The sequence below is a fragment of the Petromyzon marinus genome, chromosome 7 (assembly GCF_048934315.1).
Source record: "Petromyzon marinus isolate PM22_M1 ecotype Great Lakes invasive population chromosome 7, UKy_Petmar_22M1.pri1.0, whole genome shotgun sequence".
Classification (NCBI taxonomy): Eukaryota; Metazoa; Chordata; class Hyperoartia; order Petromyzontiformes; family Petromyzontidae; genus Petromyzon; species Petromyzon marinus.
This window is the reverse complement of record NC_133673.1, coordinates 8290319-8317435: the sequence shown is the minus strand read 5'-3', so window position 1 is coordinate 8317435 and position 27117 is coordinate 8290319. Positions and strand designations below refer to the sequence as shown.

Below are 27117 nucleotides of genomic sequence, written 5' to 3'. Positions count from 1 at the left end.
CAAGTCGGCTGACCGATCTGCCTTGACGGTATGCAGCTGTCCATGTACACGGTCGGGTCTAAATCCCCCGCTATCATTTTCAGGCCCGTGATTGCTTGCCGTGCTTGTAACTAAAGGTCTCCGCTAAGTGCTGTAGATAAATTAATTACCCGCCTGTGACCGCTCCTAACAGGGGGCAGCAGGAGGCATCAGTTGGGAGTCTGTGACCTCAGCGTTTCCATCGATCACAGGGGTTGCCGCACCTCTCCGATTGCGACAGGAGGAGGATTATCGTGGCCCCTGATTAAATGCTGCCTCTTCTTTCAGAAAGTTGAAACTACCATGTTGGCCAAAGTTGCATATTTTAACACGTGCAGTTTTTTTTTCAACTGAAATGCTAAACCCTTCCACTTGTTAAAAGAGTACACCTTTAGCCTGCAGTATAGTTGATCTAATTTTTGTTATTAGTTGTGAAAACTTTATTTAATTATATTTGCCTTTGCTCTTTCTGAAAATGACAGTGATAAATTACTGTAATAATAATGGCAAAACGAAATCTGAAATAACTTTATAGTCAGAGGTGACACAAGCAAGAGCAATTGCAAATTTGTAATTTGTTGTGATATTGAGCTGGCTGTATTAAAAGGGCCTATTACTGGTAGGAACGAAGTTGTAAACTGAGTGTACCAGCCTGCAATAGATTAATGTGTCCGTCCGTCCCCTTTCAATACTTTAACGAAGTGAAATCTCGTGCTGTTGGGTGTAAAATCAGCAATAGACAGCACAGAGACTTGTCCTACCAGCCCACCCTGCAGGGACCTGTTTTTAGAGTATTGTTTTGCTGTCAATCATTGTAAAAAAAACACACATTTTTGGTGTTTTCTCAGAATAGTTTTAAAATTGATGTTTACGTATGTTGTGATAAAATAATATCTAAAAACATCAAAGCACGTGAAAATACTGTCCTTAAAATTGAATAAAAATATTTAATGCATGCATTCTACTATTCAGCAAAATAACACATGTTGATTAATTAAGATACGGAACATTGTTTTGTCTTCATGGTTAATATCTTCATATTTCGGTGCAATAGCTTTAGCGTAAAAATATTTTCCACAGTTATGTGAAAACAGCTTTAACCAAAGCACACGTAATAACTGCAATATATAATGGTATAACTGTGGGCGAGAAGTGAAATGTAATTTATCAAGGAAATGCGGTGGCTTATTCGTAATACCCTTACTGACGTGCAGTTACATTGACGCCTTGGAGTTTGGAGGCTGCATCGTACAGTGCGCATGCATGCACATTGCGTTCTGGACAATGTGGCCATAAGTGCACGATGGACGATCGCCAGATGCAGTCTCACTCGCACATGTGCTAAGCCGAGTGGTTAACCACGGTATTGTTCACAGGCTGGAGTGTGACGCACCATGACCAGACATGGCAGAAACTGCACCGCCGGTGCTGTGTACACCTACTACGAAAAGAAAAAGGACACAGGTGCGACAGGAGTATGACTGGCTTTAGTTGGGCTGGCAATACCAGCTGCACTTCATAGCTCATCGGATTCCTCCGGTCTAAATAAAGATTCACGGAATTAACATTTGTCGAATTACCAAAATAACCTTATAAGATCTTGAAAGCTAAGCAGTTTGTGTGCATAAAGAAAATTGTTGGCTATTTGAAGGGCAGTAGAGGGCAGTGTAACAATCCACTGTGCCATACTTGTATGCTGCCATGTCCGTGCTCCCCACCTTCAACCCCCGCACAAACCGGGTGGTGAAATGTCAAATATCCCCGCAAGCCACACCGCGTGGCAAAGCCCTCATCCAGCAGTGGATTTTCAAAAGGGCTGTACATGTGCAATTTCTGGAGTAAAGATTACTCCTGCACTGGTTTCACAGAAGATGGAATAAAATGAATCATCTGGCCCACTTCTCTTCAGGGGTGAGGTAGCCCATGCTATACCCCACCAGTTACACTACAGGCGGTTTCCGGGTTACGACGGTCCACTTCACCTGATTTCCAACAATCCACATTTATAATGTTCATATAATGCAGAAGCTTTAGTTACAACGCATCTTCCAACATCACTCCGAATACCTTTTAACAGAGTCAGTCTGGTTTCCGATGTGACTTTGCATGGGGCTTTTGTGGATTGTTTGCCTATTAAGCCCTCTTAAATATGACTGGTAAAAGGGAAAACACATCGACACGTGATGTTTCTACTGTCTGGAAAAATAGGGTCCGGTTTACAATGATCCGATTTACAGCGAAGGGGTTTCCAGGAACACATTGTGTCGTAAAAGTGGGGACTGCCTATACCCAGAAAGCATTAATGTGACTAAACATTTCTCTCATTGATGATTTTTGATGATTTACAGCGGTCTCCGGGTATGGCACCCAGCGGGCCCGCCTCAGCAAGGATTCCATAAAGGACTTTGATTGCTGCTGCCTGAGCCTGCAGCCATGTAAAGAGCCCGTCGTGACGTGAGTAAGATGTGGTTTCCACCATGTAGTAACTAGTCTTGTCGTTTCAGTGCTGCAGAAAATAAACATCAGTGATGAGACCCAAACACTCACAAGCTGAGTCTGTGGAATTGGATTGATCTAAGTTTGCATATTCTTGTAAATACAGAGGAACTTGTCTTATCTGAAATAATGTGGGGGGGCAGGGAGACATGAATAAGATAGTTGCGGCTAAGGGGGCTTTATTCTGATTGTACTGGAAAACACATGACCCATGTTTTATCTTCAGGACAGAGAGATGTGATGATTAAAGATGAAAGCCCAGGCAAATATGATACTTTTCAGTAAGAGAGTTTGTTTTGAGCACCCGTTGAGCAAAAGTATTTCATAAAAATAAAGCTGACATTTGACAACGTAAACCACATTAAGTTTTCTTTGTGGAAGGTGAGTGGATATAAACCAAACTCATGCAACATGGATAATAATGCAGGGATTTTTTACTTCATGTTTCCCAGTTATGATGAACTGTTGTTTATCATAACTGATAAAATACTAAAATTGTTTGCCAAAGAACTCGTACACTGATACTAAGCAGTATCCATCACGCTTAAGTGTTTTATTTACAAGAGTCGTCCAAGCAAAGCAACTTGTTTTTTAAGTAAAGCTGGATAAAATAATGTGAGACTTGTAAACATTTACTTAGGGTATTGCTACTTAAAAATGGTCATTGTTGATTGAGTACACTTGAATGTACCATATTTTGCTGAATGCAATTATAATGTTCATTACACCATGGTGTTGATTACAAGCCTAATGCTTTTGATCCTATCTTGTATTAATGCCGCTGAACAGATTTTTGGCCGAGAAATTTTAAAACACACGAAGAACCATTGCATAACTGAACCACATCTGACTCGCCAATCTGTCGAATTTTGGTTGAAACAGAAGACTGGTTCATCGCAGACTGCGTGGGCTTAACGCTCAAGAGTAAAGACGGTGTTTGGGGAAAGCACCCAGCAGTTTGTGGCCTTCTTTCCCGGCAGCAGCGCGTGATATGTTGTTTCCACATAGCGCACACTTTGGAATCCATACTCATACATGTCATCTGCTAACTGCAGCAATTGTTTCTTCCCGTAAACATTGTGGTGAGACACCGTGCGGTCTCATGGGCGATTAAAGTAATTGCACTTAATGTTTGTTGACAGCAATGTAGACTTGTTCAACTGTTATTATGGTACTCTTTGGTTTTTTTCGGCAAAGTCACGTAGGTAAAAAATGAATAAATGAAAACAACTAGATTCAATCACGACATTTCGAGCGCAAAACACAAGCACCCGTCTTCAGGTAGGGGCAACGCAGCGAAAGCACAACCGCTTAAGTGTGTGTGTTGCGTCCAAAACGTGTTGTGCCCGAAACGTCGTGATTTAATTGAGTTGTTTTCATTTATTTTTTTACCTACGTGACTTTACCGAAAAAACCAAAGAGTATGATTCCTTGCAGTCACGAAAACTTCAAATCTAGAATTGTTATTGTGGTGATCGGGTTAAATGGAAATGACTTGCTTGTAACCAGTCAGAGATTCAGTATTTGAAAGTCAGCCTTTTTTTATTCTGCAGCACTTACTGCAATATAAATTCCAGCGGTTATTGCATCAGCCCTACTCAGAAAATGTTCTTGTCCTATGTTATCTTTTGTGAGTAGGTCCCAGGATGTTTACGATTCCCTCCCGATTCTCTCTGATTCGGTGAATTTGTCATGTTTTGGGGATGATTATTATTTTAAGTTATGGTGATTGTAGCAGCCACTGGTGGCTGCAAGGGTTTTACAGATTTCGATGCATGTATCGTTCGATTAAGGAGCGATATTAATAGATGGACCGTCTTGCTTTGCGCTTAAAACGCTTAACCTGGCATTAGTGTAAATAGAATACACCAAGGTCTCAGAGTACCCTCGCGTAAGTGCGAATTCGCGTAAGTTGGGGTTCGTGTACACGAGTGTATATACAATGTATATAAATGTACGTAAATATTTAATAAATTAAAGTGCTGTACAGTAGATTATTCACATCATCTCTATATGATAAATACGAAAGATGCGAGCAGGGTGGACTCGTTTCTTGCATCGGGCTGATACAGTTACACGCCGTCAAATACATGTTCACATGAATGCGGGGGTGATTTGACTCGCTTCCCGCCCCGTGCGTGAAGCGAAGTGCAAGTATGAATCGGGGTCGGTCGTGTACGAGCAGGTCCCTGTACTCTGAGCCCACGTACTCTTGAGACCTTGCCCTACTGGTTTAATGGTTTGGAAGTTCTGAAGGAAGACCAGCAGAAATGTTTTTGTTGTCATGTTTTGAGTTTTGCACGACAGTGAACTTTGCATCCTACATCTGGCAGGACAGTAGTTGTTCATTTTTGTGTTTTAAGTTAAACGGAAAACTGTTTAAACACTAATATTGGCTTTAAAGAGCCTTATTTAAGATCCCCTTTTTTTGGAGAAAAAAAACTGCCGAAGTGTTACTGTTTTGTTTTCTATATGCACCACAGAATTATATTCATTTTGAAAACATACATTTCTTTACATAGAATGAGTGCAATTAAAATAATTACATGATCGTTTTGGTGCTATAACAGTATTGCGGCCAGTTAAAGTTTTATTGTTGCCCATTTTCTTGCCATATGTTTGATATAAATTTTTGAAAGCACCATGTAAAAAAGGATGAGTAGGAATATATTGTGTATTTAACCCGTCCATAGGAAGAATGGTTTCGACACAAGAAACTGGATCGCATAAGCATTTCTCCAGCATCTGTTACGCATAATCGTCTTGAGTGTAAGGCGTCTGGCAAAACCACTCCCAGACCTCCAGATGGGAGAGTCCCCACAGTCTCATTAATTAACAAATCAAATAATGGAATAAACCACAGCAGGACCACACCTTCGCGGACTATTTGAACAAACAAAAAAACACGTAGAGATTGCCTATAACTTTGTATAGAAAAACCCTCACCTTGATCTGGCCAGAGACAGCTTTAAGGTGGTTGTGGGTAGAAGTCGATTATTATTTTATTGTGAAACTAAGCAGTGTTTATGGGCTTAAAAATAATGTATCCTCCATCTCTCATTTTCTGTGTTCACCGCTGCTGTGATTGCAGGCCAGATGGATTTCTGTACGAGAAAGAGGCAATCCTGGAGTATATTCTTCACCAGAAGTGCGAGACAGTCAGGAAAACAAAGGTACTTTTTATCAGTCGTGCAATATGTTCACGATTCTCAGTTAGTTAAAACAAACGCCATGAATTAAAATGTGGCCTTGGCTTTCACTGGTGCTCACATACAAGGCGAACTTTTTACGATGGTGCATTATTCACACTGTATTGTTAAACTTTTGATATTGTACAGGGTAAATTATTGATTTTGGCTTTGGTGCAGCTGTACGAGAAACAGAAGAAAAAGAAGAGCACAGAGTTACAGGAGTTGGCTAAGGCTGAGAAAGAGTCCAAGGTGAAGGCGTTCCTCGCCAAAGAAGGCTCCATTATCTCCAAGCCCCTCAACCCCTTCGCACCCAAATCTGCTGCTGGTTGGAGCTCGCATTCACCTGCAATGCAGCTGCACAGTCACCTGCACACACTAGCACAGTCATCCACAACAACCGCTGTTCACCACTAAGTGGCGGCGACGTCACTACGGCGCTTGTGCCAAACTCAGTACATCTTGAGGCCACGTGAAGTGTCGAAGGCTCGTTGGCAGGAGATCACGGGACACACCCAGGTGCCATGAGTTGACTGACTGAAATGACTGGAAGATTTCACCACCTGTACTCCCCATGTGCCAACTCGCGTTTTAACCGCCCAGATGATTGTTTTGAGTGTCTCTCCTCTGTCCTCCATTGTTGTTGGAGGGCACCTACCTCCAACTGCCTAGTCGTGTCCTGCATGAGCCTCCTCCACAGAACCCGTTCTTGACACTGCTGGTACCAGTCATCAGGCAGTCCAACCAGCTCCACATCCTTTGATACGGCATCAGTCCATCTCTTTTATAGACCATGCCGTGCCCATTTAGCACCCTCTATCCGCCAAATAGAAGCTGCTTGGGCATTCGGTGGCTGGGCATGTGGGCTATATGACCCAGCAAAAACAGCCTCTCCTGCCAGATTAGCTTACCGATGGGACGGTGTCCAAATATTGCAAGGCTCTGCGAGTTCATAATCCAGTCTGGTTAAACTCAGGATGCATCGTAGGCATGCCGGTCTGAATGTTTCCCATTTCAAAAGCATAGAGAAGGGACAGGGTATAACTGGACCAGAAGACCTGGAGTTTTGTATGGAGTGGTAGGCCCTGCAGCTTCCACACGGCGTTAAGTAGCTGATGAAAGATAATACCGCTTTACTGATTTGGAGTGAGACCTCCTTAGCTAAACCAGAAGTGTCCTTAAGCACACTGCCGAGGCACATAAACTTATCCACTCTCTCCACAACAGCCCCACCTCTTCGTGGCATGGTCCAGGTTCAGTTTTAGCATCTCCAAATCATTCTCAGAGTGAGTAGCAATTATCAGTTACCAGTCACCAGTCACCTCCACACACTAGCACAAACATCTTCCATTTAGCCTTAACAGACTTTTAGAACAAGCGATGTAAGCGAGCACCTATGAAGGTCAACATGCCACATGAAGCGGGTGGGTGGCCAGCATCACGGCCAGCCGCCATTGTCACCCTCTTGGCAATGTTGAGTCGATATAGGGGAGGCCCAGGACTGGTTCAGATATTCATCACTAGTGTTGGCAGTGAGCGAGAATTGAACTAGGAATCCTGGATTTCGATTTCCTAGGAATCCTGGGTTCGTAGTTCAACGCGCTAACCGCTGCACCTCCGCTCCCTGTACACTGGCGTAAACACACTGGCACAGTCTCCAATACACCGAATCGAGTGGTCACTTCTGGATCTGTGCTCTGATAACTGCACATGTGCTTTTGTCAGTACAACACGCATATGTGTCAAAGTGTATCTGACTTTCTGAAAGCTCATTTACATCTGTTCTCTTTAACAAGTGAGGCTTTTGTAACTAATTATGTTGGTAAGGTTATTTTTCTTTTATTCAGTCATGATTATTCAGCACATTTTGGATTTTTAATGTAAAACCTATCATGTCACCTTGGGATGGGCCTGAATTTGTCGTATCTTGTAAGCTAAGGTTTAGCCTGAATAGTACTTTAATGGGTGACCAACATGTACAGAAAGTTATTGGCTGTGGGGATACGTGGGCAGCAGAGGGCAGTGCAATAACATGAATTGTTGTACTATACTTATACACTTCCACATCTATGGTCCCCACCTTCAACCTGTACTGACAAAGTTAATTGACCCCCACGATCCGCATGCCGTGGGGTGGCCCTCACCGAGTCCGAGTAGTAAATTAACACAAGTGGCTTTACATGTACACTGTAATAACGGCCTTTACTAGCCACATGTTTATTCTCATCAACATATACATCTTTACCAATTGTTTGCAATTTTCCATATCTTAAATTTGTGTGTCTATACACCTTCTGGTTGCTACAATAACCTATGATTTAAGGTCGCCGAAAGCCAGTTGATTAACCCCATCTAACGGTGTTTTTTTTTACTGAACGCGATCCGAACTGCGATTGCTTGCACATCTGCCAGCGAGCGCGGAGGAGCCCGCTGCAGGGAGCAGCAGCAGCAGCGCCAAGGCCAATCTGCATGACAAGCAGCTGCCCAGCTTCTGGATCCCGTCGCTCACGCCCGAGGCCAAGGCTACGGAGCTGAAGAAACCTGTGAGTGAGCGCGCGTGTGACGCGATGAAGGCCGAGAGCACCCTGTCAACACCCCTTCCTCTCTTCTTCTGCCCAGTCGTCTTGATTGGGAGCCGTTTAATCAGAACGGTTTAGGATAACTGGTGTAAATGTTTTTTTCAGTTGGTTCTTATTTTCTAATAATGGCAAGCAGCATGCGAATGGGCTTTAGAAAAAAAGTTTGTCACTTTATATTACTGGCTATGGCACGTGGATCAGAAACTTTGACGAGGACAACACGAATTGAACAAAAGCTGAAGAGTGCACGAATAAGAACATGCATACTTGGCATTAAACTGAGAAACAGGAAGAGGAACACATTTGTTAGAGAAGATATGCACTGACTGTTAAGCCAAAAGAAGTGGGATTTAGCAAGATGATGGCTGTTGGATGAAACTCTTGATGGAGTGCCATCAAAAGGAGGAAACATCCGAGGGCATGTCCATCGTGGAGATAGATGTGTCGCGAGACCAAGATAGCAACAGCTTGGAAGGCCTTCATCCAACAGTGCATGTATCTTGGCTGCTATTGACGATAAAAAAAAATTGTGATTGGTTTGAGCTTGATGCACTGGCCATTGCACTGACCACACCCCACGTCTCTTGCACGCACATGGAATTATGTTTTGTGCCCAATATACAACAGGTGCAACAGTTACAACCACATTGGAGCAGGACAATGTCTGTTTGAGTTCAATTCCACAAACATGTTACAGTCTTGGCAGAAACAAGCAAATGTTCACTTTATAAATTCAAAATAAAGAATGTTTACATTCTGTTTTTGGTGAACATGATAAGCTTCAATACTTTACTTTGGTAAGATGTTTTTTTTTCTGCTGTAAAAGATGTAACACGTTTGCGGAATTGACCAAAGATATTCATCGCTGGCAAAGTTTAGACCCTATAGGGCGTATTGCTTTTTATTGTCTTTCAAATAGGAACTTGCATGCTGAGATGTAAAGCAGCATAATTCCTCGAATAGTTTAAAAATATATATCTTTTGCCATAGCAACCTGCGCTTGGGCAGTGAATAATGTGGACACATGCACCTTCCCTTGAACATTGGTGAAGTTGAAACTTGACAAATTTAGGCTGCCTCAAGAATTTGGTCTGATGAATAAATAAGCAGTGGTGCGTTTTTTAGATGCACGTTTCTAACTGCCGTACGGCAACTCATTTTTATGGGGACTTTGTTGCACCCGATAATTTCAACTGTCACGAGTTGTGTTAAGTGCTAACAAGCTGTGTATTGGTCTAAGCAACGAGTGTTCTACACTAAAATAATGTCTTTAACATTCAGGGTGGGTGTGTGGGAGCGGATATGAAGGGCATGGGCTTGTTAAGGGCGCTGGACATATTTATAGTGATGTCAGCAGCCTGAAGTTTCTCACCAAGCTGCACAAATGGGCCTTCTGCAAAAGGAGAGATATGTACTTGGGGCAGGGTGCCAATCCTTCGTAAAATAGCGAGTAAGGGACCTTGAAAGAGGCCAGGAACCCCTGTAAAAAGTGCAGTGGTGTATATCACAGCGGCATATTTATCCAAACACCAGATTATATTCCTTGCAAGCTCCGCGTAGCTAGCGCAGGTGTAAGTTTTCTCAAATGAAGAGGAGTAGGTTGCACACATTTTTAATGGGCATTTCCATGAGAAAAACTCGCTCATAGTGTGTGTTTGCAATTTTTTATAGATATAGTTTGTTCAATGGGAACTCTGTGCCTTGTCTGGCCAGGTGCGTTATCTTGTGTGCTTTGGTTTATGCTCACAAGAATGTACTACAGCAATGATTCACTGAGGCACGGGGGATTATGGGGTGGCATTGGTGGTTTAAGAGGCTACACTGTCATCATTATTATTAGCTATGAGCAATCCTCTACTGGATGAAGTTCTTTTCAAGCCATCACTATCTAGCATGGTCTTGTGATGCACCAATCCATCTAGCACCTGTGCATGAGTTTATAGATGCCCGTAATCACCGAGACCAGTATTGTCTGTGTTGGTCTGCTTTTCTTCTGCATCGTTCGTAAGGGAAGATAAATGTTGTCTTTTTTCAAAACACTTACATCACTGCAGCCATATGGTCCAACCGCTTTTGTGGGGAGGTGAGGAATTTTCACATTGCGTTGTCCCATAAATAAAGGTAATTGTTAACACTGTGTATTGTAATCCTCTATAACATGCATTCCTGCAGTCAGAATGCGTAATTGTGCTAAGGTTCACACTCCCCTTGAATAAATCAGGTACAGATCTGCCATTGCCTCTGTCAGGATTCAAATAAAAGAATATGAAGGAATTTAAATATCAGTTATCCATATAATGGCAGTACAAGTATGTGTTTCATGAGGAGCTATATATAGATGTATTCAATTTGTGTTTCATTTTAGCTTTCAAGTTACTTTTGTCAGATGAAAACCAATATCTGTTTTCACTACCTAAAGTCCGGTGTGTGTTGATGCATTAGAGAAAAATGTTCCGAGTCAGTTTCTTGCACTTGAGGAATTCGAATAAGGGATTGTAAAATGGTGCTGGCTGTGAGCTTGTACTGTGGGTGCCGCATATCGGTGATTTAGTGTATTTAGAATTGCGGCGTTCATGACAGCCTGTACGGCGGGGCTCTGGTGTTTGGGAGCACGGCAACACTTGATTGATGAGCTGAGGCTTAATCCTGCACAGCGAGAGAACGGTTGGCTGACTATCGCCCCTCACAACGTGCTGTTGTTGCCGCTAAAGAAAGCTCGTGTTGGCGGCAACACTGGTAGCCGTCAATATTTGTCAATATCCACGAACAGACTGAGACCAAATCACCTGGAATACGCCCAATTTTGCCCTGGAAACTAAGCAGGCTTTTTGCCTGGCGAGGGCTTATATGGGCAACCGCTATGCACGTGGAGTTGTCACAGGCTGGTTTGGTGGTGCTACACAGAGGGCATTCGGCATCTGTTGTCCTGTACTTCTGTTCTCCCACTTCTATCCTGCGTGCCTTGACCAACTCGCAATCACCATCCAGGTGAAATATTGTCATGCAACCACCACTACCACCATGATTTACACGGCATGGGGAGGCTGTCATCGAGTGGTTAATTGACAAAGGGATGCAGAAAAACTATGTTTTTAATCTAATTGAGTAATATAAAACCTGAAGCTAATATTGCGCTACATCTAGTACAGTGGTTACATTTTGTTTTACTTGCATTGAATCTCAGTGCCAAACTTTAGCAATTCATCTAATTGAATTGTGACTTGCCTGATAAAAGCTGTGGAAGAGCTGGAAGATTGGTTGGTTACGCTGCAAGTGTAGTTGGCGCAAAGGGCAGCTTGAAAGTGCAATGAACATACAGGTACGTCTTGTTCACTCAATGCCTCTGAATTTCACACTGATTTATGTGGCATTTCGGTGTGTTTTGTCTCCGCACTTGTTAAGTGAAACTTAAAATATTGCCGTTGTATCACATGAATGAATTATATTATTAGTGGCAGCTGAGACATGGAACATGCGCTTTAGGGACAAGCACAAAGAACATCAAACGAAGTGGTCATGGCTCTTTTGGTAGATGAATGGATTGCAGCTGCGCATCTGTAGATAAAAACAACAAGCTTAGAGAGGCCTTCATCCAGCAATAGACAGTGGCTGATTATTATTAGTAGCATTACACAGGATACTTAACGTCCTCACTTAAACGCCATAAATAAATCAATTACTTTATACAACAATAAATTACATTGAGACATACAGTGCTATTTCGCACGGTTGAATTACATTGTATTGGCAGAGTTGTCTACGTGCGGTGCAAAAGAAGTTCAACATGCATACAAGATGGTAAATGTGTGTGCAATGGTGGGCTTGAATGTTTAAGCCACACTCCATAGATACATTTTACCTGTTATTTTCATCACGTATAGAATTGGTTCACGGTGGTCCCTAATGCAGTGTTTTCTAGCAATTGGTTTCGCTTGACCCATGTGGCTTCGGTGTGCAGCGGGGTGTTTGTTTTGACTGCTGATGCATTGCATGGGCCCTCCTGACGTAAATTGTCAGGGCTGCTCATCTTGTTTGCTTACACGTAGTCTAAGTGGGTAGATGGCTGCAGTTGGTGAAATTCATAGTCTGGTGGGTCAGAGAATGACTTCATTAACCCCAGTGACCTACGCAAGAATTAAAATTGCCACCCTGAGTTGAGAGGGCCTGTGCCATGTTCTATTGAGCAAGAACCTCCCAGTTTTCAGTGAGGTATTCATGAAGGATATAGTGATACGTAATGATACATGGCATGTCTTACAACATATCACATTAATCCAGTTATGAACATATTAGTTAATTTGTGATTATCCATGTTTTTTTTTATCCAAGTGGCGTATTCTCTTCTAAATAATGATATGGACAATTTGATGCGATACAAACTTTAAATCTACCCCTTGAAATGTAAATGCTTTAGAGCGGTACATCATTGTGTGATTTTTTTTAATCTATGCAATGTTAGTTATAATTTTAATGCTCGAAATGGTGGCCCAAATATGTGTTTACCAAGATAAGTAGAATTTATTTCATTTATAAACGTTCAATAGCTTCGATGATTTTGCTTGTCATTTTGTATTTTCATTTTAGTAAATTCTCCAGAGATCCATGACTAAACAAGGCAGATTTTTGTCCTTAAAATAATAAAAAAAATGTAAAAATATATATTTGTATATCTCAGTCAATGAACGTTTGGGTTCCCCTGCATTATAGGCATTCACATTTTTCATATAAACATATATAACATTGTATTGGGTTAAACAGGGTGTGGGAACATTCGAGCGTAATTAGTGATTTGTTTTCAATTTAGCTTTAAACACTGTCTCATCCATCAATGTTTCAAGCACAATGTTTCATGGCAGCTGACAGTTGATTTAACAAACACGTTGGAGAATGAATGTAAGTGTTTCTCAGCCTTCCCTTGGTAGCTGATGCATTAGAATAGATAAGGCATAATTTATTACCTGGCCCGCTGTCATTGATGGTGTTTTTAGGCCAGTAAATTTAGATTATGCCCATTGAGCCTGTCATTTGCGTGGGGAAATAGAAGAGGTCTTGTTGTTGGTGGAAGTTACTTATCTGCAAAGTGCGTGTTTACACGTGAGTGACAAGAGAGCAGATAGCTGAGGAGGCCACTCACAGTCTCGGAGTGAGTCCCAAAGCGCGATCTGGATATTCTCACGAGAGATGGTTATCGCTCTAGTAGATGCTTGTGATAGATCTGGTCATCACGTGTTCGTATCCACTATCTGTAAACATTAGTTGTATTTTATATAATTACATGAGCACCTATACACAAAATCACATGGAATGGACATGGTTGGCTTGGTTATGTATGTATGTATTTTGAACGTCTTTCGCACCGTATGTTGCCAACCATGCTAATCAGAGGTGCGGGGAAGGACCACAAACTAGACACAAAAAGCAGTTCTAAAGAAATTAGTTTTAAATCTAGATTTAAAAGGGCAAAGCTCCTGTGGCTTCTTAGTATCGGAAGGAAGACCGTTCCAGGCGACTGCAGAAGCCCATACGAAAGCGCGCGATGCAGTGACCGTCCTTGTTCGATGGTTAGCCGAACGCTGCTGCGAGGATGAATGGAATTCACGTGATGGTTTATGCTCCATGACGAGATCAGCAAGATATTGTGGTTCATTTGTGGAAAGCACTTTGTGTCTAATGAGTGCGACCTTATAAACATGTGCTTGGATGGGTAATCACTCGCACAAAGAGGTTGTCATAGGGTTGCGTGTTTACGTGGATGACGGCATATGGCAGTGTACCACAATCTATAGCTGTGCTGAACTTATATTCCCCCCCCATTGATACTCCTCACCTTCACGACCCTTCAATGACCAACGTGGTGAAGTATGGTCGATATAACCTATGGATCTACACTGCACAGGGAAGCTGTCATACACTCCTGCATTGACAAAATAGCTGTACATACATTAAAGACGGCGTGATATAATTTGATATGTGAATCAGCAGTTGTGTTTTGTCTTGTTACTCAGATGTAAGCCCATTACCTCTTTTCTGTACAGGGTTTTGAGCTGCATTTGCCTTCAGAGGGGAAATAAATAGGAATTATTTTATGAGTGACATTTTTATTGTTGAATTAAGACGAGAAGCAATCATTTATAATTGGCTAATCCTAATTTTCTGTACATTTCAATACCAGAGAAAATCCACACCTGAAATAGAGATACAAATATAAAACATGTAAGATGTCCACAGATATTGTGTTAGAATCCGTGTGTCAGCTCCAAATCAAGATAGAATCATCCTTATTGTTCTGAGCATGTTGTGGCTCTTCAGTTGGGTGTCCCTCGCACATCATGGCTTCATTACGTTGCGGTCCACCAACAAATCTCAAAATTACTCCATCCCAGATGTGAACCACAATATGCAATCAGTCCCATTAACTTCCCACATATGAGGAGACAATTTCAGCATCTCCAAATTACATTTTTTGCCATAGGTGCGTTTCAGTTTAACTTAAGTTGATAAGAGCACCCAAGTATTTTACAGTTAAAACTAATGATATATGACTTAACAATGGTTAAACTACATTCTCAGTTGTAGTGAGTTGATTGTCTCAGCCTAGTCACATATGATTAACACTCTATACAGAGAATTAAAATGTATGCCTCTAGTATGGATAAATACACCTACTGAAGTTATTTCGGAAGTAGTTGTGGGACGTCATCTTTTTTGGGGCCAAAATCCGACACAAGACGATGCACTTACAACTACAGGAGTTCTCTGATGTGTTGTTGTGTTGTACTGGATGTTGTCTAGCTTGATCTCTGATGTTTCCCTGCACATGTGTGGGAACTTATTCAGGAATTTAATAGTTCCCAAGTAGTTCTTTAAGAAATGGAATAGTTCCTGAAGAAGTTTGCCGTGGTACAACCTGAAAACGCATCGGAGCTATACAGCACAAGTGCGAACACCTACACAGTAGAGGTGTGAGATTTTCGAATAACTTTTTTCGACTCGTAATGGAATATAATCGTGCAACAAAGGGGAAAAAAAAACAATTACAACTTCTAGCGCCATGCGGCAGATGTTGCTAAAACTAACGGAGCGGTCGTTCTGCCTCCCCCGCCGCGTGCAGGACAAGAACGTGTATTGCCCGATGAGTGGGCGTCCCCTGCGGCTGAAGGATCTGTACGCGGTGAAGTTCACGGCGGTAAATGATCGCGACACCAAGACGGCGCTCATCAGCAAGCAGGAGCGCTTCGTGTGCGCTGTCACCAACGACGTGCTCAGCAACTCGGTGCCGTGCGCCGTGCTGCGTCCATCGTGAGTGCCACAGCCTGAGAGCCCTCCCCCGCCACCCCTCAGCTCGTCCCTCACCCGGGATCACAACACTTGAATGCAGCGAGATCTCCGATTGGCATGGTTGGGTCCGTAAGGTTCAACATGCATTTATATAAATAAATACCTTAATCTGTATGTGTCTCAAAAACCTCTAAGATACTTCCAGACAGGGTAGAAAGCTGACATTTGGTACATATGTAATTTTTAGGACACAACAGGAAAAAATATAAGGCCCCCAAAATCTCGATTTTTAGTGCCCCTATAAACATGTTTGTGCGTGTCATTGACAAATCGTGCAAAACATAAGATTGCGTTTTTTTCGTTTGATAGAGCGTTAAACAGTAAATAAAATGAATGCAAGAACCATTGTTCGATCTTTTATTGTTTTTTTTAGATATTTTGGATTAAAGTGGTTTTGCACTAAAAATATAAGCATTTTGGGATGTTAAAATCTGAATGATTCGAAAACGGTAAAAAATAGGAGCTTCCCTCAGAGTATTCAGTTAATTATTTTTTGTTCTTTCTATAAGAAAAGGACGGAATATTTACATATTGAGCGGTTTCTGATAGGTACGTCTTTAAATATAAGAAGTTGAAGCAATTATGAGACCTTTGCCAGAAACAAGATATAGGAATAGGTTTTACCCTTTTAACTGGCACAAAAACTGACACCTTTATTCAAGGCATCATGTTTGCAATAACCACAACACAAGCAGTCAAAATGCAAACAAAAAAGACAACTCTGATAATAATATGCACTGTCCTTGAATTTGATTGGTCCACACCCGAGACAGCTTTTCTTAGAGCCTAGTCTCCATTGGTGTTGGACCTGAAGACGCCAAAAGGCGTAGGTACGCCTGAAGCAAGACGCCTTTTGGCGTCTTCTGGTCCAACACCAATGGAGACTAGGCTCTAAGAAAAGCTGTCTCGGGTGTGGACCAATCAAATTCAAGGACAGTGCATATTATTATCAGAGTTGTCTTTTTTGTTTGCATTTTGACTGCTTGTGTTGTGGTTATTGCAAACATGATGCCTTGAATAAAGGTGTCAGTTTTTGTGCCAGTTAAAAGGGTAAAACCTATTCCTATAAGTTGAAGCAAGTCGTCAAAAAACATTTTTTGCAGAAAATTACATATTTTTGGAGTAGTTGGTGTTTGATCGTAGAAAAAAAAAAGTAAAAATCATGTCAGGTTAATTAATATATTTAAAACTTTTGCTTGGCGAAGACGAGCTTTATGAACGAGTACGTACTTAAGACATGCATATTCAACCTAAGTGCGTAGCACAGGGAAGTGGAATATTTTCCTGACTGAGGAGTGAATAGAACCAGTGCCAGCCTGCTGACAAAACTAAAGTGCAGGAAGAGACATCACTATTCAACCTGACAGTTTATCGCAGAGGTGGGGAAGTGTTTCCTGAGGGCTATATTGGACATTAAAATATTTTTGGGGTTTTCAACCTGTGTTTCTAATTTACCGTGTTTCTAATTTCACTGCAAGAGGTGCTTGTCAAGTAAAACAAATATTCCCCTCTAGCACTGAATTAGTGCAGCTATGATTCTTTAATTGATGCACAAATATCGTTTGGGGACCGTTTGAAAGTGGTAATCCTCATTTGGACGTCAGCCATGTGAACATTTATTTGGTGGGCTTTTAGGTCCTCCTTTATAGCACCATTCCACCACCTGTGTGGTTGGCCTCTATTTGCTCCTTCCACATGGCAGGACAAGGCCACTGATGGAAATTGGTTGGTCTCAATTGTTTTCACCTACCCAAAACAAAAAGTCTGTATGTTGCACCAAAATCTCAAGCTGGCCTAGCTTTTTCCCTTGTATACTAATTCTAAAAGAGCTGTTTTAACTGTTATCAGCCATCATATAGAGCTGGTATAAACACTGAACTTAAAACCTCTTTATACAATAATACAAATATACACATGAGCAATTAACCTAACCATATCATCAGCCATGATGGAGGTCATTCCAAGCGATTGCTATATCTCACTTTGTTTCAGTTCAGTAATTCATCTAGCAATTTCACAGGAGCTGATTTCATTGCTCGATACACACTGTGCACATCCTCTCGGGCCTCTCTGTCACTAGTCTCGTCCATTCAAGTCCACTTGCTCTTCTTAATGGTCAATATGACAATTAATATATTTAACTTGCGTATATGTGCTCCGATCCATGTTATTCTCCTTACGTCTCACTTTTAACCACACCTCTCTCCATGCCCCTTTGAGAACTTTTCAACCTTTGTTCCACGATCTTTGTCAACGTCCTTGTTTCTCAACTATGTGTCACAACAAATGTTATAAATGTAGAACCTAATATGCAAGCTCTTCACGTTGCTAAGGGCGATGTACATGGACAAACAGCTTCGCGAATGAGAGGGGTTCTCATCCAAATAACCGCAGATTGATTGACGGCAATGTATAAAGGGTTATGGATAAATAATGTTTCCGCTGTACTGGCGTTGAAGCAAGAAGCATGGTATCACTATGAACAAGTAACTTTAAACAATCTGCTGCTAACACGGATCCAAGCTGTACCAAACTGTTATGAACATACTCTAAACCCGCCATAACATTGAACATAACCATATAGCACTATTATCAACATTCACTTAAAATCCACTTATACTAATTCTGAACCTATCTATTTAAGTATGTTATCAACATTTAACATAAAACCCTCATATGCAAATCATGTTTATAGCTATTCACTTTATGAACACTAAACTCATAACGTAAAATTGTAATTCTGAGCTGAAATGCCCAACACTAGCACCATCGCTAACTTTAACATTTACCTTATCCCCTCCACTATTACCCCTAAGCCAAAATGGCAAACACGAGACCTAATCTTATTGCCCTATAACCTTTGCCTCAATCCTAACCCCGCCTGAGAGCCTAAACACTGACACTTAAACAGAAGTTCTTTCTACACCCGGTAACCCTCCCGTGCACAGTACAAAGGCCACGAAACCCACCCCCCCCCCCTAATAATTTGTCATTCCCGTTCAAGGTTTATACGTTGGCGGTGGAGCGCGCGTTATTTTAATGTTGTAAATTAATCCGTAGATGTTGAAAACTGGGGCACTTTTTTCACCTCGGTGGAATGTGGTTTTATAGTGCGGCTTGCAAGCGGCTGTAGCTGTTGGCATGGGCCGTAAAAGGGCCACCGGGGGCTCATTACCGTCAGGCGCATTGCCTGCGCTTGAGGCATAACAGAGCACTTTGTAGCGCAAGCACTGTGTAAAACCCCCTGATGGCCAGCAGTGGTCACGCGCCTTTAACAGGGATCATAGCCAATGCCAGTAGTGCTTTTGTTGTTCGCTTACGGACATCTGCGTTTTGCGCTAGGCAGCCCAAACGCATCTTGTGCAGATGTCGCAGATTTGTGTTCTCTTTGGTGGAATTGACGTTTAACAGGATGGCATTTTAGCGATATTCATGTACATTTAGGTTTAGTTGAACCTGCTCATAGTGAGAAGCAGTGAGTGTTGAAAGCATTTGTTGTGTTTAAATAGTGTCACCTCTCACTGTGCCATAGGGAATACTGTTGTCTGGCTTTAGAGGAATGTTCTTTAAACATTGGGCTGATGTATTATTCTGCAGGGAGCTGGGCACCAAAAAAAAAGTGAGGTTGTGTTCCTTTTAATTAATTATTTATCACAAATTCTGGTGCTTAGCATTGCGATACCATCACACTTTCCGGTCTCCATACCCATTGGAGAATTGAGAGGAAGTTTTAAATAAATTGACATTCTTTGGTTATCAATTTGTCATCCCAGGGATCGCTGCGTTTGGCTCTTGCTACATATTTTGTTTTAAGTAGAGAAGGCCAGATGGTATGTGCGACGAGATTTTAGTTAAAGGTATTAATAGTCACTGAGAAAACATCATTTAGAGACCCAAGACTCTTGTGTACCATCAATCTCGGCTTCATTTTCTTATTTCTCTGCCAACTTGTCTTATAAAGTAAGCAACAAGTAATTCCGTGGTACATGTGTGTGTATGTGTTCTGTTTGGCTGTATACAAAAATAAGTAGTCTTTCATTAAAACTGCTCTTTTTACAATTTGGCTGCATCTAAAATAAGTAATTGATGGACTTAATTACAATTGTTCTGCTTGTTTTCCAAATCAGGCACTAATCTTAGTTTTAAAAGATTTTCTTTATTGTAATGTCAGAATGGGCATGGTAATGATATATGATGTGTGATTGTAGCTGGCCTCGCAGGCATAGCACAGACATCATCATTCTATTCAGAATAATAGCATTTAAGGGAATACAAAAAAATGATTCACTTTTCGTACATTTTGGGTATGAGTTATTTGTCCTTAATGAATTGCAGAATGTGGTGAAATGCACTAATATTGTGGTTTATTAATGAAACAATTTTAACTGCAGCTGTTAAAAATATATGTTGCAGTTGTATTTACTGGAAGTAGAGCAATCTGCTTACATGACGAGGCTTTCTCCACGTTCAAAAAACTTAAATTAAAAAATGAACTAAATTTTAAAAGTTTTGATTGGCAGCTTCTGCAAATAAAATGCCAAAAACAACTTGGCATGCAGTATTTCATGAAAAAGTAACTTTTTTGTGCGGTAAGACCTTACAAATTGTTCGTGGATAAATCTAAAGCTTCCTGCATTTCTGTGTTGGTAGCAGTGGAAGCTATGCTTGGCATGTCTTGCCCGATATCTGCTGTAGGATTCACCATGTTTTAGCAGAGAACCGAGCAACCTCGTTTGGCATGCCACTGCATTCCAGCATAGCATGGTCTCTGTATTTATGGAGTGTGGAGATTTAGTTGCCACTGTGTTATTACAAAAGAAAATAAAAAATAAACACGAGATAAAATGTTTTCTCAATATTTTTCTAATGTGCAGTATTTCTTATCATTGGTTGTTGATTTCTGCATTTTTTTAACTCATTGGTAACTCATTGTACATTGTGGCGACTCTTTGGGGAGGCCATCAACCAGCAGTGGATAGATGATGGCTGCTGATAATAACTCGGTGTATATTAATCATCATCTAAACTTAATTTTCAGCTTTTATCGAGCACTGTCTAAACTGCATATAGACTAATATTCTGTGGTAGTTATTTTATGAACACTTTAAATGCACGCATTTTTTTTCTGAGCAGAGCTCCTTACAAAACCATTAGCAACCATTAAGTCACACGTCTTCAAGTCGTTTTTTGCATTTTACATTCAAAACAGAAATGCTTAACTCTAAATGAAGGTGAATCAGATAAAACACAATATTTTAATTTTTAAAAGTAATTCTAGACCTTTGTAAGTTGACTGTAGCAGTTATGGGGTGTGGAAGAAGAAGATTTCACTCGAGATTGAATAGTATCACTGGCATTAACCGGGATGACCGCATGTTTTTTAAAACTGTAAATACCACTTGGAAACACAAGTGTACATGTCTGATGGGCAAAACATTTTCACTTCACCTTTCTGGCAACTCTTTAGGCCATACATGGGGAAAAAGCCCATCTCAGCACTGTTGTAGGAAAGTAAAACTTGTTTCGGGGGAGACTGTACACGGTGTGACCCTGGCTCATAATCCCCAAGTGCAATAATAAGGGTGTTTACTGTGACATCTGTGCGCCAGTCCACCCTTCCTGGCGGTGGCGGCGGCGGTGGTGGTGGGCGATGGACGGGGGGGGGAAAATCACCTTGGGTTTTACAAGAGCAGTGCTCGTACGCACCTGCAGAATGTCCCTTGCGGGCCTGACCCAGAGAAGCCGTGCCAAGTGCCGCGGCGTGTGATTAGAGTCTTTACTCGAACTTTATTTACGAGCTTTTCCCTGCATTTTCATTTCTTGCTTGTTAATGGCTGTTGGACCCTGCACAGCTTGCGTTCCAGAAATAAGCACACCAATGTCTTTGTTGCTGGTTTTCTAAATTATTGGCACTGACAAAATGTCGCACATTTGAATAAAAATACCCCTTGCAATACATACGAGTTAAAATTAATTTTGGCAAACCAATCATGAAAATGAAAGTATCAGCATATGTTTAATATGCGTTTGGTTTGTTAGCAAAGCTGGTAATGATTTTGCTTCAGAATGTGTATTCTGACTTTTTATTATTATTTATCATCAAGGTAGAGCACAGCCATCCATTTCACAACGCCAGTGCCAAAGACCCAGAGGTTATTTTGCGTTTACAACACCGCGCCAGTGAAAAGTGGCCACAGCGGATCGGACATGCGCGTGGCATTTGCAGTTTAATACGCTGCATGGCACTATCGCATTCAATCAAAGTTATGATCAGTCGTTGAACGTTGAAAGGGCTGCCCTTTGCCTCCCAAGCCCAGTCCCCTATTTGTGTACATCTGCCCCGAATAGCCACGGCGACTTGACCCCAATAGACATGGCAGCCCAGTGTCGCAGATTTATCTGATGATTCAGAGGGGTTGGGGCAAGCGCGGGGTGAAGTGTTTCCGGATGACCGACTGGCAATGCTTTTTTTAAATGTGTAATATATTAATTTACTTTATCTTCGCGGAGCCTGTGCACAGTCTGCCATTTACCCTGACGTTAAAAAAGATAGATAGATGCTGATAGATGTTATATAAAAGGTGAAAAGTGTTTCATCAAAGTTTATAGTGGCTTTGGGACCGATAAAATGTGATGTGCTAATGTAAGGAGGTATGCTGTTGTGTAATTAATCGTATTTTGCGCACAAAGTTGATATAAAACATCTTCGTATAAATGTAATGAAACGTGATGGTCCTGAGACTGACACATTCTCTTCTTGCAGCTGTTTATATCAGGAGAACTACAGCATATATTAAGGAAAATAAGGCTCCAAAGCAGTTATTGTTTTCTAAAGCATTTTGAGATGCAGTCGCTTTCGGGCATTATTTACATTTAAATTGTGCTTGTTATATGGTAGATATGTATCGAGGCTGTGTGTGCTTGTCTTTCAAACAGGTTTGAAATTTGCATAATGAGAAGAACAGATTTTAAATTAATGTTTACACTCCATTGTATCACTTGTGAAGCTACTGCGACATCACTTCCTTTTCACTTGAATTTGCCGTTAATCAGGAGTGTAGCAATGCATCTATTGATATTTTTTTTATTTAGGCTCACAACATGTACGTGAAATTGCACCGTGGAATCGGAACGTTACAACAAGAAAAATGATTTTCAATAAACTGGCATTTTGTAAAAATGTTCTAACAATAATTAGCATTGGGACATTGTGTTGGAGAGCGGTGGTGGAGTGGTTAGCACACTGTACTACAAAGCCGGCCACCTGAGTTCGATTCACGCTCACGACCAATTAACAGTGGTGAATATCTGAACCGGTCCTGGGCCTCCGCTAGGTCGACTCAGCCTTAAATGAATACCCAGTAAGGTGTGTAATCATCAACACTGGGGAGAAAAAGGTGGCCGGGTGTGGTATTTAGCCACACCTCTCTCTCGGATGCCGTGGCGACTTTCAAAGGTGCTCGCTCACAGCACTTGCCCCGACAGTCTGTTACAGCAATACAAGGGAATCTTTGTCTCCCATGTCAATGCAGGGGTGCCGTGGTGACTATGGAGTGTGTGGAGAGGCTCATCCGCAAGGACATGATAGACCCCACCACTGGAGAAGCCCTCTCCGAGAAGGATATCATTCAACTCCAACGGGTGAGCGTTATACCTAGCGTTGCCACGATATTTTCACGGTACATTATTCATTTCCACGACAAAATGATCATTGAGATATCTGTTATCAGGGGCGGAGCCAGGGGGGTGACAGGGTAGACAATTGTCACCCCCGAAAAAAATAAAAATCGAAAATCTGAAACATTCTGCGTATAAGTGTACGACACTCAGTCTGGCGGACTCCATGCAACTGCATTGTCAGAGTGTGTCGCCAACCGATGGCGTCTAGTTCAACTGCCTGACTCTCTAATCATTCTTGAAATTAAAATTTGTTAAATGTCACCCCGGGCTGAAAATCCTGGCTCCGCCCCTGTCTGTTATCCATCACTTTGTCTTCATATTTTATGGTTTTTGTGCTCTGCTGTACTTCCAGTACAAATAAAGATGATTTCAAAGGTCATAGACTGCAGTTCATTCAACATAAGCATGTCATAAGTGTTTTAATAATTGCAACTTTACAATCTACAGTGAAGGAAAAAAGTATTTGATCCCCTGCTGATTTTGTACGTTTGCCCACTGACAAAGAAATGATCAGTCTATAATTTTAATGGTAGGTTTATTTGAACAGTGAGAGACAGAATAACATCAACAAAATCCAGAAAAACGCATGTCAAAAATGTTATAAATTGATTTGCATTTTAATGAGGGAAATAAGTATTTGACCCCCTCTCAATCAGAAAGATTTCTGGCTCCCAGGTGTCTTTTATACAGGTAACGAGCTGAGATTAGGAGCACACTCTTAAAAGGAGTGCTCCTAATCTCAGCTTGTTACCTGTATAAAAGACACCTGTCCACAGAAACAGATTCCAAACTCTCCACCATGGCCAAGACCAAAGAGCTCTCCAAGGATGTCAGGGACAAGATTGTAGACCTACATAAGGCTGGAATGGGCTACAAGACCATTGCCAAGCAGCTTGGTGAGAAGGTGACAACAGTTGGTACGATTATTCGCAAATGGAAGAAACACAAAAGAACTGTCAATCTCCCTCGGCCTGGGGCTCCATGCAAGATCTCACCTCGTGGAGTTGCAATGATCATGAGAACGGTGAGGAATCAGCCCAGAACTACACGGGAGGATCTTGTCAATGGTCTCAAGGCAGCTGGGACCATAGTCACCAAGAAAACAATTGGTAACACTACGCCGTGAAGGACTGAAATCCTGCAGCGCCCGCAAGATCCCCCTGCTCAAGGAAGCACATATACATGCCCGTCTGAAGTTTGCCAATGAACATCTGAATGATTCAGAGGACAACTGGGTGAAAGTTATGTGGTCAGATGAGACCGAAATGGAGCTCTTTGGCATCAACTCAACTCGCCGTGTTTGGAGGAGGAGGAATGCTGCCTATGACCCCAAGAACACCATCCCCACCGTCAAACATGGACGTGGAAACATTATGCTTTAGTGGTGTTTTTCTGCTAAGGGGACAGGACAACTTCACCGCATCAAAGGGACGATGGACGGGGCCATGTACCATCAAATCTTGGGTGAGAACCTCCTTCCCTCAGCCAGGGCATTGAAAATGGGTCGTGGATGGGTATTCCAGCATGACAATGACCCAAAACACACGGCCAAGGCAACAAAGGAGTGGCTCAAGAAGAAGCACATTAAGGTCCTGGAGTGGCCTAACCAGTCTCCAGACCTTAATCCCATAGAAAATCTGTGGAGGGAGCCGAAGGTTCGAGTTGCCAAACGTCAGCCTCGAAACCTTAATGACTTGGAGAAGATCTGCAAAGAGGAGTGGGACAAAATCCCTCCTGAGATGTGTGCAAACCTGGTGGCCAACTACAAGAAACATCTGACCTCTGTGATTGCCAACAAGGGTTTTGCCACCAAGTACTAAGTCATGTTTTGCAGAGGGGTCAAATACTTATTTACTTCATTAAAAGGCAAATCAATTTATAACATTTTTGACATGCGTTTTTCTGGATTTTTTTGTTGTTATTCTGTCTCTCACGGTTCAAATAAACCTACCATTAAAATTATAGACTGATCATTTTTTTGTCAGTGGGCAAATGTACAAAATCAGCAGGGGATCAAAATTTTTTTCCCTCACTGTATAATGCTTATAATGCACGTGCTTTAAATTACAATTATTTGATGAATGAGCTAAATGATGGAGTCATAACTGTCATACCATTATTTATTACAGAAAACACCTTGCAAAGCATTAATTTAATGATTAATAGATATTTACTTCGAACTGCCATTATTGTTATTTTGCTCTATGGAGAAATATTTCTCAAGAAATAAATGATTTTTGAAGAAAGTATATTTCCCAATGATTGATAAACCAAAATAATCACCATACAAAAAGATAGTCTGCAAATAGACAGTATGATTATCTTGAACCGTATGTCGTACCATGTTTCATTGTATCGCCATAACGCAACAACAAGTGATCATGGCATACATAGGTATATGTGCATATGGCGTAGACACGTTCAGGCTCAGTTGTGAGCACCAAAGGGTATTGCAGCAACATACTATTATACTTCTATTATGCACATATGTGCTCCCCGCGTTCACAAACATGCAAAGACCAGAGTGGTAAAGTTGGTAAATTAATCCCTACGCGCACTGCACAACATCCCCTTCATCCAGCAGTGGATTAACAAAGGTCTGTACAGAGTATATGTGGGGATAAGTTGTTCATATGTCAACCTTATCAAATGTTTTTAAGGCACCATACTGCAAGGTGCAATCTTGTCCTCTGAAGGACGATTGTCCAAAATATGAGCTCATGTATTCAATTGTGAGAAGGCGGTTTTAATTATGAATGTGAAATGTGTTGTTTATGTGAGCTATAGTACAATAAGGTCTTCTGTGTCACTGCACAGAATGGGATTGTTATACTTAAATAGTTATTTTGTTTACGTTATTGATGATATTAATAATGAGCTTGTCAGAGTTGCGTGCTGCCTGTTTACAAACAGGCCTCTCGTTTTGTCAGTGAGCCAAATGTAATTTTGGCGAGCACGCGGCACACCATGACCTTTATTCGCCAAGATCCTCGGCGGATCTTCAATATCCGCTGAAGGAGGGCACACAGACCCAGCTTCTCTTCCAGATGGCTGAGCACATTTTGACCCTGAGCCCACACGGATGGTGTGGCCTGGAATGAACAAATCTTTGAGATGTAGACAAAAGCAAAACCCATGGCATCCAGTATTTCTTAGCCTCTACCGGTAGATGTGGCTTCTGCTTAGAGATTGGAATTAAAACTAAACAACGTAATTGTCCTCATGAAAAAAAGGTCGTAATAATGTGATGAACAAAACTTTTTTTAAATGTCAACGCACTCACTTTTCCAACCACGTGGTAAACATCAAGCTTGTTGTACTTGTATGTGATAATAAATTATTTGATTGTGTGCCTGCGTTGTCTTGAGTGTGTGTGTGTGTTTTTGTTGCACATATGCACTTGCGTTGTATTGAGCATGTTTGTGTCTGTGTTGTACTGAGTGTGTGTACCCGTGTTGTGTTTAATGTGGCGGGAGCAGTTGTGTAGTGGTTAGCACGCTGTGCTACGAACAATTTCGAATGTCTGAACTGGTCCTGGTCTTCCCCGAGGCTGACTAAGCCTTAAATGAGTAGCTTGTGTGGTGTGTCAGCAACAGTACTCTGGAAACAAAGGCAGCCCAGCATAGTGCTGGCAAGCCCACGACCTCGTGTGCTGTGCCTGCTTTAATAGGTGCTCGCTAACGACACAGTCGCCCCAACAGTCTGGTAAAGGCCATATTGGTGATCGTTGTTTTGTGTTTAGTGTGTGCGTGTGTTGTATTGAGTGTACGTGTGCTTCTATTGTATTGAATGCATGTTGCACTATTACTTAGGCTTTT

At 41.6% G+C, this 27117-nt stretch overlaps 1 protein-coding gene and 1 long non-coding RNA gene across 3 annotated transcripts in view; one reads left to right on the top strand and one right to left on the bottom strand.

The window, feature by feature from the left end:
• Positions 1–27117, bottom strand: part of LOC142924021 (uncharacterized) — an 82766-nt gene that overhangs the window by 24221 nt on the left and 31428 nt on the right. The window lies entirely within an intron of this gene.
• Positions 1–27117, top strand: part of NOSIP (nitric oxide synthase interacting protein) — a 33887-nt gene that overhangs the window by 4987 nt on the left and 1783 nt on the right. For both annotated transcript variants that reach the window (XM_032948945.2, XM_032948946.2), the window contains exons 2-8: positions 1395–1482; positions 2367–2472; positions 5606–5687; positions 5883–6030; positions 8115–8245; positions 15393–15580; positions 23152–23260. In XM_032948945.2, coding sequence (XP_032804836.2) covers positions 1413–1482; positions 2367–2472; positions 5606–5687; positions 5883–6030; positions 8115–8245; positions 15393–15580; positions 23152–23260 — 834 coding nt within the window. In that variant the 5' untranslated portion in view covers positions 1395–1412. The remainder of the gene's footprint in view (positions 1–1394; positions 1483–2366; positions 2473–5605; positions 5688–5882; positions 6031–8114; positions 8246–15392; positions 15581–23151; positions 23261–27117) is intronic.